This window comes from Mobula hypostoma, chromosome 5, assembly GCF_963921235.1.
Source record: "Mobula hypostoma chromosome 5, sMobHyp1.1, whole genome shotgun sequence".
Lineage (NCBI taxonomy): Eukaryota > Metazoa > Chordata > Chondrichthyes > Myliobatiformes > Myliobatidae > Mobula > Mobula hypostoma.
Genome location: NC_086101.1, coordinates 23,168,474 through 23,180,629, shown reverse-complemented (window position 1 = coordinate 23,180,629; position 12,156 = coordinate 23,168,474). Strand labels below are relative to the sequence as shown.

The 12,156-nt window shown below is 45.0% G+C and overlaps 1 protein-coding gene across 2 annotated transcripts in view; it reads left to right on the top strand.

Moving 5' to 3' along the window:
• Window positions 1–12,156, top strand: part of LOC134346686 (uncharacterized) — a 140,154-nt gene that overhangs the window by 83,363 nt on the left and 44,635 nt on the right. For both annotated transcript variants that reach the window (XM_063048196.1, XM_063048195.1), the window contains one exon: window positions 9,613–9,720. In XM_063048196.1, coding sequence (XP_062904266.1) covers window positions 9,613–9,720 — 108 coding nt within the window. The remainder of the gene's footprint in view (window positions 1–9,612; window positions 9,721–12,156) is intronic.

The following is a 12,156-nucleotide window of genomic DNA, read 5'->3' as shown; positions in this document are numbered from 1 at the left end:
GCCCCTAACAGTATGGGAGTCCCAATCAACATGTGGAAAATTAAAATCCCCTGCCACCACAAATTTATGTTTCCTGCAGTTGCCTGCTATCTCTCTGCAGATTTGCTCCTCCAATTCTTGCTGACTATTGAGTGGTCTATAATACAATCCCACTAATGTGGCCATACCTTTCCTGTTTCTCAGCTCCACCCACAAGGACTCAGTAGACAAGCCCTCTAATCTGTCCTGCCTGAGCACTGCTGTAATATTTTCCCTGACAAGCAATGCTACTCCCCCACCTTTCATTCCTCTGCCTCTATCACATCTGAAACATCGGAACCCTGGAATATTAAGCTGCCAGTCCTGCCCCTCCTGTAGCCAAGTTTCACTAATTGCTATAACGTCATAATTCCACGTGTCAATCCACGCCCTCAACTCATCCGCCTTCCCCGCAATACTCCTAGCATTGAAGTATATACACCTCAGAAGATTTTTACCACCACTCACAACCTTTCTATTTGCTGCTTTGCTTGAACTTTTAACATCAATTATTTTCTCCCCAGCCCCCCTGTCAGCTCTGGCACTCTGGTTCCCATCCCCCTGCAAATCTAGTTTAAAGCCTCCCTAATAGCACTAACAAACCTCCCTGAAAGGATATTGGTCCCCCTGTAGTTCAAGTGTAACCCGTCTCTCTTGTACAGGTCCCACCTGCCCCAGAAGAGGTCCCAATGATCCTGAAATCTGAAACCCTGCCCCCTACACCAGTTCCTCAGCCACTTGCTCATCCTCCAGAGCATCCTATTCCTACCCTCACTGGCACCTAGCATCATAAATGTTGACCTTGAGCAGACAGTTTCCTCAATGGGACAAGGCAGAGTGTGGGGATAATTTGCAGCAGATCACATGGCTGATGTTGGGAGAATGTGACTAATGGTGTCCTGCAAGGATCTGCATTTAGATTACAACTTGTCTCAGATTGACTGAGGGGTGACAGGCTGCAAGACCACATTTCCCAATGAAGCAAGAAGTCAATAGGGATTAATAGATTTTGAATGAGCAAAACCAGGGATAAATGCCACTCTACAGCCAGACTAATTCATTTGGGAATCAGGATTCTGACAAGTCCTTCATAGGTCTTGGAAACAGAGAGCAATTTTGTGTCACAATCACAGGAAGGAGAAATTGGTCTTTAAGGATTCTAGTGTATGTTTACTGAGCAGAATTTGCAGAAACTAGGGCTGTGCTGAATGGATCTGAGACAGTTAAAGGGTGAAGTGTTAAATTTTACAAGACGACAAATTTTACAAGAAGAAGTGCTTTGACCAGCATCAGAATTCAGACATCAGAAGTTTGGAGAGGAGGGGACACCAATCTGGTTCATTTCTTGAGGATAAAAAAGACAACAGCAGTTCACAGTTTCGTGACCAGTCACCAATCAGTGTTTGGGATTGATTAGTAAGAGCAAATTAAAGGAAGGCAGGAACAAGCACAGTGTCCATCGTCTCAGTGGACATCGTCAGAATGGTGATCTTGAGACTTCAGCTCTTTGTGGCTTCCACAAAGGGAGGCTTCACTCAGTGAAAGCAATGGAAAGAAAAGCTTAAGTCTTTTTTTCCTTTGTCTTCTTTATTTCTGGCCGTTTAGAACAGCAGAGATACGTAGAAACATAGAAACATAGAAAATAGGTGCAGGAGTAGGCCATTCGGCCCTTCGAGCCTGCACCGCCATTTTATTATGATCATGGCTGATCATCCAACTCAGAATCCTGCACCAGCCTTCCCTCCATACCCCCTGATCCCTGTAGCCACAAGGGCCATATCTAACTCCCTCTTAAATATAGCCAATGAACTGGCCTCAACTGTTTCCTGTGGCAGAGAATTCCACAGATTCACCACTCTCTGTGTGAAGAAGTTTTTCCTAATCTCAGTCCTAAAAGGCTTCCCCTTTATCCTCAAACTGTGGCCCCTGGTTCTGGACTTCCCCAACATCAGGAACCCCTTTAGGATTTTATACGTTTCAATAAGATCCCCCCTCAATCTTCTAAATTCCAACGAGTACAAGCCTAGTTCATCCAGTCTTTCTTCATATGAAAGTCCTGCCACCCCAGGAATCCATCCGGTGAACCTTCTTTGTACTCCCTCTATGGCAAGGATGTCTTTCCTCAGATTAGGGGACCAAAACTGCACACAATACTCCAGGTGTGGTCTCACCAAGGCCTTGTACAACAGCAGTAGTACCTCCCTGCTTCTGTACTCGAATCCTCTCACCATAAATGCCAGCATACCATTCGCCTTTTTCACCGCCTGCTGTACCTGCATACCCACTTTCAATGACTGGTGTACAATGACACCCAGGTCTCGTTGCACCTCCCCCTTTCCTAATCGGCCACCATTCAGATAATAATCTGTTTTCCTATTTTCACCACCAAAGTGGATAACTTCACATTTATCCACATTAAATTGCATCTGCCATGAATTTGCCCACTCACCCAACCTATCCAAGTCACCCTGCATCCTCTTAGCATCCTCCTCACAGCTAACACTGCCACCCAGCTTCGTGTCATCCGCAGACTTGGAGATGCTGCATTTAATTCCCTCATCCAAGTCATTAATATATATTGTAAACAACTGGGGTCCCAGCACTGAGCCTTGCGGTACCCCACTAGTCACTGCCTGCCATTTTGAAAAGGTCGCGTTTATTCCCACGCTTTGCTTCCTGTCTGCTAACCAATTCTCTATCCACATCAATACCTTACCCCCAATACCTCCAATACGATGCCAGGCAGGATAGTGAAATGCTGCTTTTGTATGATGTGGGAAGGCAAGGAGACCTCCAAAGTCTCTGTCGACAACAGCTGTGAGAAGTGCATCTAGCTGCAGCTTCTAACAAATGGTGTTAAGGAATTGTAGCTGGCACTCCATGAATTCCAGATCATTTGTGAGGCTAAGGGGGAGATAGATAGGACATATTGGGAGGTAGTTACACCCAAGGTGCAGGACACAGGAAACTGGGTGACAGTCAGGAAGGGGAAAGAGGTTAAGGAACCAGTGTAGAGTACCCCTGTGGCCATCCCCTTCAAGAACAGGTATATCACTTTGGTGAGACCAATACAGAAGTAATGGTTTGTACCTGAACTGAAAAGGGAAGATTTGTTAATGCTTCATGGTGGGATTTAAACTCGAATTGCAGAGAGATGGGAACCAGGGTGCAGGACAGTCAGTGGAGGGGTGTGGAGGCAGATGTTGGTAAGTCCGCAGATGGAGATATAAATCAAAATATTGATTTATTTTGCAACTAGTGTCCTGAGCTGCAAATATTTCAATGCAAGAAGTACTGTAGGAAAGGAGGATAACAGTGGTGACTAGCAGTGTTCCACAGCGGTCTGTGTTGGGACCGATTCTTTTTACGTTATATGTCAATAAATTGGAATGATAGAATTGATGGCTTTGTTGCAAAGTTTGTAGATGATATGATGATAGATGGATGGCAGGTTGTTTTGAGGAAGTAGAGAGGCTACAGAAAGGCCTTAGAGAGATTAGGAGAATGGACACAGAAATGGTAGATGGAATACTGTGTTGGGAAGAGTATTATCATGAACTTCGCTGGAAGAAGTGAAGTGGATGACTGTTTCCTAAATGGAGAGAAAATACAAAATAAGAAGGTGCAATGGGGTTTGAGGGTGCCTGTGCATGATTCCCTAAAGGTTAATTTGCAGATTGAGTCTGTGATGAGGAAGACAAATGCAATGTTAGCATTTATTTCATGAGGACTATAATAGAAAAACAAGGATGTAATGTTAAAACTTTAGGAAGCATTGATGAGTACTGTGAGCAGATTTATAGAAACATAGAGACACAGAAAATAGGTGCAGGAGTAGGCCATTCGGCCCTTTGAGACTGCACCACCATTCAGTATGATCATGGCTGATCATCCAACTCAGAACCCTGTACCAGCCTTCTCTCCATACCCCCTGATCCCTTTAGTCATAAGGGCCATATCTAACTCCCTCTTAAATATAGCCAATGAACTGGCCTCAACTGTTTCCTGTGGCAGAGAATTCCACAGATTCTCCACTCTCTGTGTGAAGAAGTTTTTCCTCATCTCAGTCCTAAAAGGCTTCCCCTTTATCCTTAAACTGTGACCCCTCGTTCTGGACTTCCCCAACATCGGGAACAATCTTCCTGCATCTAGCCTGCCCAATCCCTTTAGAATTTCATACGTTTCAATAGGATGCCCCCTCAATCTTCTAAATTCCAGAGAGTATAAGCCTAGTCAATCCAGTCTTTCATCATATGAAAGTCCTGCCATCCCAGGAATCAATCTAGTGAACCTTCTTTGTACTCCCTCTATGGTAAGGATGTCTTTCCTCAGATTAGGGGACCAAAACTGCACACAATACTCCAGGTATGGTCTCACCAAGGCCTTGTACAACTGCAGTAGTACCTCCCTGCTCCTGTACTCGAATCCTCTTGCTATGAATGCCAACATACCATTCGCCTTTTTCACCGCCTGCTGTACCTGCATGCCCACTTTCAATGACTGGTGTATAATGACACCCAGGTCTCATTGCACCTCCCCCTTTCCTAATCGGCCACCATTCAGATAATAATCTGTTTTCCTGTTCTTGCCACCAAAGTGGATAACCTCACATTTATCCACATTAAATTGCATCTGCCATGAATTTGCCCACTCACCCAACCTATCCAAGTCACCCTGCATCCTCTTAGCATCCTCCTCACAGCTAACACTGCCGCCCAGCTTCATGTCATCCGCAAACTTGGAGATGCTGCATTTAATTCCCTCGTCTAAGTCATTAATATACATTGTAAACAACTGGGGTCCCAGCACTGAGCCTTGTGGTACCCCACTAGTCACTGCCTGCCATTCTGAGAAGGTCGCGTTTATTCCCACTCTTTGCTTCCTGTCTGCCAACCAATTCTCTATCCACATCAATACCATAACCCCAATACCGTGTGCTTTAAGTTTACACACTAATCTCCTGTGTGGAACCTTGTCAAAAGCCTTTTGAAAATCCAAATATACCACATCCACTGGTTCTCCCCTATCCACTCTACTAGTTACATCCTCAAAAAATTCTATAAGATTTGTCAGACATGATTTTCCTTTCACAAAACCATGCTGACTTTGTCCAATGATTTCACCGCTTTCCAAATGTGCTGTTATCACATCTTTGATAACTGACTCTAGCAGTTTCCCCACCACCGATGTCAGGCTAACCGGTCTATAATTCCCCAGTTTCTCTCTCCCTCCTTTTTCAAAATTTGGGCCCCTTATCTTAGAAAGGATGTGCTGAAACTGGAGAGGGTTCAAAGCAGATTAAGGAAAATGATTCCAGGATTGGATAGCTTGTCATATGAAGAATGTTTGATGGCTCTGGGCCTGTATTCACTGGAATTCAGAAGAATGACGAGTGACCTCATTGAAACCTATGGAATGGTGAAAGGCCTTGATGTAGTGGATAGGGAGAGGATCTTTCCTACGGTGGGAGAGTTGAAGACCAGAGGACACAGCCTCAGAACAGTGGGCCGTCCTTTTAGAACAGAGATGAGAAGGAATTTCTTCAGACAGAGAGTGGTGAATCTGTGGAAATCTTTGCCACATGCAGCTGTAGAGGCCAAGTCTTTGTGTATGGCATATTTCAAGAAGAGGATGTAGATTCTTGATTGGTCAGGGCATGAAGGGATACAGGGAGAAGGCAGGGATTGGGGCTGAGAGGAAAATTGGATCAGCCATGATGAAGTGGCAGAGTAGACTCGATGAGCCAAATGCCTAATTCTGCTCGTCAGTCTCATGGTCTTATGGTCTTAATAAAAGGTCACGGGGAGATAGAGAGTCCTGCTGCTGCTTGAGGGCACCTGGGACTGGGAAACTTGTGGCAGGAAATGTAATTGCAGAACATTGGTTTGTTCCAGTGTTTTCCAACTGGGAATCCCTTTTCCTGGGGTGAAAAAGGAGTAACAGACCCTGTACAAATGTAACCGGGCACTGTGGGTGCCGGTCACCCTCATGCCCATCATTTCCATGTCAGGGGCACGTGATGTCATTCCCTGTACAACACTCCCCTCTAGTGGAATTGCAGGGTAACTGCATCATGTGTTTTTTGCCACTCCTGTAACAATTGGTTTCACTATGGCAGCTCTGAACTTGGACACCTGCTGCTATTAATTACTGACCTTCATCCCTCAGGGCTCCCGAACACCCTGACAACAACCATTTGTTGTGGTCGTGGAACATATTAGTACCAACGTCATAGGTAGGAAAAGGGAAGAGGTCCTGAAAACAGACTACAGGGAGTAAGCAAGAAAGTTGCGTAGCAGGACCTTAAAGGTAGTAATCTCGAGATTACTGCTTGTGCCACATGACAGTGAGTACAGGAATAGAATGAGGTGGAGGATAAATGCGTGGCTGAGGGATTGGAGCAAGGGTCAGGGATTCAGATTTCTGGATCATTGGGACCTCTTTTGGGGCAGGTGTGACCTGTACAAAAAGGACGGGTTGCACTTGAATCTGAGGGGGACCAATATCCTGGTGGGGAGGTTTGCTACGGCTATTGGGGAGAGTTTAAGCTAGAATTGCTGGGGGGTGGGAACCAAACTGAAGAGACGGAGGAAATGAGACAGGGAAAGGATGGCAGGGTACGGGAATAGTGATGTACAAAGGCTGCTGTTGTAAATCTAGTCAAGAAGAAAAGAAGAGCTTCTGAAAGGTTCAAAAAACTAGGTAATGATAGAGATCTAGAAGATTATAAGGCCAGCAGGAAGGAGTTTAAGAATGAAATTAGGAGAGCCAGAGGGGCCATGAGAAGGTCTTGGTGGACAGGATTAAGGAAAACCCAAAGGCATTCTACAAGTATGTGAAAAGCAAGAGGATAAGACATAAGGGAATAGAACCAATCAAGTGTGATAGTGGAAAAGTGTGTATGGAACCGGAGGAGATAGCAAAGCTATTTAATGAATACTTTGCTTCAGTAGTCACTATGGAAAAGGATCTTGGCAATTGTAGGGATGACTTACATTGGACTGAAAAGCTTGAGCATGTAGATTTTAAGAAAGAGCTTGTAGATATTAAGAAAGAGGATGTGCTGGAGCTTTTGGAAAACATCAAGTTGGATAAGTCACCAGGACTTGACGAGATGTACTCCAGGCTACTGTGGGAGGCGAGGGAGGAGATTTCTGAGCCCCTGGCAATGATCTTTGCATCATCAATGGGGACAGGAGAGGTTCCAAAGGATTGGAGGGTTGCAGGTATTGTTCCCTTATTCAAGAAAGTGAGTAGAAATAGCCCAGGAAATTATAGACCAGTGAGTCTTACTTCAGTGGTTGGTAGGTTGATGGAAAAGATCCTGAGAGGCAGGATTTATGAACATTTGGAGAAACATGATATGATTAGGAATAGGCAGCATGGCTTTGTCAAAGGCCTGTGTCTTATGAGCCTGATTGAATTTTTTGAGGATTTGACTAAATACATTGATGATCGTAGAACAGTGGATGTAGTGTGTATGGATTTCAGCAAGACATTTAATAAGGTACCCCATGCAAGGCTTATTGAGAAAGTAAGGAGGCATGGGACCTAAGGGGACATTGTTGTGGATCCAGAATTGGCTTGCCCATAGAAGGCAAAGAGTGGTTGTAGACAGGTCAAATTCTGCATGGAGGACGGTCACCAGTGGAGTGCCTCGGGGATCTGTTCTGGGACCCTTGTCTTCGTGATTTTTATAAATGACCTGGATGAGGAAGTGGAGGGATGGGTTAGTAAATTTTCTGATGAAACAAAGGTTGTAATTGTTGTGGATAGTGTGGAGGGCTGTCGGAGGTTACAGCGGGACATTGATAGGATGCAAAACTGGGCTGAGAAGTAGCAGATAGAGTTCAACCCAGATAAGTGTGTGGTGATTCATTTTAGAAGGTCAAATATGATGGCAGAATATACTATTAACAGTAAGACCCTTGACAGTTTGGAGGATCAGAGGGATCTTGGGGTCCGAGTCCGTAGGACGCTCAAAGCTGCTGCGCAGGTTGATCTGTGGTTGAGAAGGCATACGGTGTATTGGCCTTCATCAATCATGAGGTTGAGTTCAGGAGGCGAGAGGTAATGTTGCAGCTATATAGGACCCTGGTCAGACCCCACTTGGTCACCTCACTACAGGAAGGATGTGGAAACTATAGAAAGGATGCAGAGGAGATTTACAAGGATGTTGCCTGGATTGGGGAGCATGCCTTATGAGAATATATTGAATGAACTCTGCCTTTTCTCCTTGGAGCAACAGAGGATGAGAGGTGAGCTGATCGAGGTGTACAAGATAATGAGAGGCATTCATCATGTGCATAGTTCGAGACTTTTTCCCCAGGGCTGAAATGGCTAGCACAAGAGGGCATAGTTTTAAATTGCTTGGAAGTAGGTAGAGTGGAGATGTCAGGGTAAGTTTTTTTACGCAGAGTGGTGAGTGCATGGAATGGGCTGCCGGCGATGGAGATGGATGTGGATACGATAGGGTCTTTGAAGAGACTCCTGGATAGGTACACGGAGCTTAGAAAAATTGAGGGCTATGGGTAACCCTAAGTAATTTCTATAATAAGGACTTGTTTAGCACAGCTTTGTGGGCTGAAAGGCCTGTATTGTTCTGTAGGATTTCCATGTTTCTATGTTTCTATTTGTTCTGCCAGTACTGATTTTCTTTCCACCTCCCTCCATTCCCTCCCGTGACTCTGCTGATTCTCTCTGTTTTAGTTTAGCCATTTGAGTGAGCGTGGTGTAGATTTCCCAGATCTGTATCTGGATCCCAGGGGTTCTGGTCTCAATCCCCATCCCCACAAAGTTTCCGTAACACTGGCTGTGTGGAGCTGTGTGATTTGTCAGCCATGAACAGTTCAAGGGTCTAAATTCAAAGATTAAAAGATTCAAAGATTCAAAAAACTTTATTGTCATTCTAACCATACATCAGCTCTGCAGGGCAGAATGAGACAGCGTTTCTCAGGGGCAGTGCAATCATAACATAAGAAACGCAACACTAAATAATAAACATAACAATAAATAGTAAAACACAACAGCCACATGTCAGTTAAAATCAGTTATAAGTGTCCAGTGCAAGTTAAAAGTGTCTAAAGCAGAGTCAGGCAGAGTCACCTGCTCAGGGAATTAAAACCTGAATCTGCTGGGAATTCTCAGCAAGTAGCAGGTGGAGCACGGACAAGAAACAGGTTGCAGGGAAATAGTGGGGTGGATGGGAATGGGGTTGATGAGATTTGCTCTGAGAACTGACAAAGTGTCAGTGACGTCCCTCTGTATCGTGAGGAAATATGAAACCAGCATCACTCATCAGCTTGTCGGTTTCTGTCACACTGCTTTTTGTTCAGCCTTGCTCAGTATAAACCACGTTCCACATTCCCTCCAACACTGACTGCACGAGATCATTGGCAGAGATCTGCTCTTGAACAGAGTGTGATGAAAGGTGCTGTGAAATTGGAGAAGTTCACTGCTGTCCCTCTTCACAGGAAATTAGCTGAGTTTTTCAGTTCATGTGGGCATCAGTCTTCTGTTCAAGAGGCAGCATTCCCTCCTCTTATGATCTTGATTTGGTTACAGATACAGTTATTCAAATATTTTTAACTGCAGGCCTCAGACCAGAGGATGTAGGAGTTGTTGTTACATCGATCGTGGGACTGGTGTTTTCTACAGCATATGCTATTATATTCATGTGCTGGTCAAGGAAAGGATCTCCAGGTACCTGTTATTGTCTAATTTACATTTCAGCAGAAATACCAAGTGACTCATGTTGACAAAATGAACTCATCCCACACACCCTCCCCCATCCCCACAGAGTCTCTGGATTCCTGTGGCATCCGGAATGCAATTGTCCTACATGATTGACAGGTTGAGATATGAAGTGGTGACACAGAATGTCTGGAGTTGTTCTGGAGTCAACTCTGACCCGAATACAGAGGGGGTTTTGGGAGAAGTGTCCCTGGGGAGGGATGGTCATTTTGTAGAGTCATGGAGTCACAGAAAAATACAACACAGAAGCAGGCCTGTCGGCCCATCTATTCCATACCAAACCATTACTCTCATTGACCTGCACCAGGACCACAGCCTTCCATATCCCTACCATCCATGAACCGATCCAACATTCTCTTCAACATTGAAATCGAGCATCTGTGCACCACTCATGCTGGCATCTTGTTCTACACTTTCAAGACCCTCATGTTCCCCTTAAACTTTTCACCTTTCACCCTTGACCCATGAAATCTGATTGTAGTCCCACCCAACCTCAGTGGAAAAGTCCTGTTTGCATTTAGTCTGTCTGTACCCCTAATAATTTTGTAAATCTCTAACAAATCTCCTCTCAATCTTCTACATTCCAGGGAATATAATCCTAACCTATTCAATCTTTCCATATAACTCAGGTCTTGCAGACCCAGCAACATTCTTGTAAATTCCCTTTACATTCTTTCAACCTTGCCTACATCTTTCCTGTAGGTTTGTGACCAAAACTCCATACAGTACTCCAAATTACACCTCGCCTATGTCTTATACAACTTCAACATAGCATCCCATCTCCAGTACTCAGCACTTTGATTTATGATGGCCAAAGAGCCAAATGCTTTCTTTATGATCCTTTCCACTTGTGACTCCACTTTCTATGAATTATGGACCTGTATTCCCAGATCACTTTGTTCTACCACACTCCTCAGTGCCCGACCGTTCACTGTGTAAGACCTACCCTGGATGGTCCATCCAAAGTGCAATACCTCACACTTGTCTGCATCAAATTCCATCTGACATTTTTTAGCCCATCTTAACCCTTCCTCATGTCACCTTACCAGGGATAGGGTCCCTCTTGTCCTCACCTACCATCCCACCAGCCTCTATGTCCAGCACGTAACTCTCTGGAACTTCTGCCATCTCCAACGGGATCCCACCACCAAGCACATCTTTCCTCCCCATCGTGCCCATTTTCTGCTTTCCACAGGGATCAGTCCCTATCAAACTCCCATGTCCATTCATCCCTCCCCACTGATCTCCCTCTTGGCACTTATCCTTGCAAGTGGAACAAGTGCTTCACCTGCCCCTACCCCTCCTCCCTCACTACTATTCAGGGTCCCAAACAGTCTTTCCAGGTGAGGCGACACTTCACCCGTGAGTCAGTTGGGGTCATATACTGTATCTGGTGCTCCCGGTGTGACCTCCGTTATATTGGTGAGACCTGACGTAGATTGGGAGCCCGTTTCACCGAGCATCTCCACTCCATCTGCCAGAAGTCAAGTCAAGTCACTTTTATTATCATTTCAACCATAACTGTTGGTACAGAACGTTTCCTCCAGGACCATGGTGCTACATGAAACAACACAAAACTACACTAGACTACAGACCTACACGGGACTACATAAAGTGCACAAAACAGTGCAAGACAGTATAATAATTACTAAACGACAATATGCACAGTAAAGGGCAAATTACAATATAATAATAAATAATGTAAATGTAAACAATGTTTTAGCAGGAATTGAGAAAGAAATGAGCAAAACTTGCAAAGGGAGTGGAGTAGTGTTCAGCTGAGTGTGTGTGTGTTCGTGTCAGACAGAGTCTGAGCATTGATGAGTCTGATAGCTTGGGGGAAGAAACTGTTACATAGTCTGGTCGTGAGAGCCTGAATGCTTCAGTACCTTTTGCCAGATGGCAGGAGGGAGAAGAGTTTGTGTGAGGGGTGCGTGGGGTCCTTCATAATACTGTTAGCTTTGCAGATGCAGTGTGTGGTGTAAAATGTCTGTGATGGAGGGAAGATAGACACCGATGATCCCTTCAGCTGACCTCACTATCCGCTGCAGAGTCTTACGATCCGAGACGGTGCAATTTCCGAACCAGGCAGTGATGCAGCTGCTTAGTATGCTCTCAGTACATCCTCTATAGAATGTGGTGAGGATGGGGGGTGGGAGATGGACTTTTCTCAGCCTTCGCAGAATGTAGAGACGCTGCTGGGCTTTCTTTGCTATGGAACTGGTGTTGAGGAACCAGGTGAGATTCTCCGCCAAGTGAACACCAAGAAATTTGGTGCTCTTAACGATCTCTACGGAGGAGACGTCAATGTTCAGCGGAGAGTGGTCGCTCCGTACTCTCCTGAAGTCAAAAACCATCTCTTTAGTTTTCTTCACATTCAGAGAC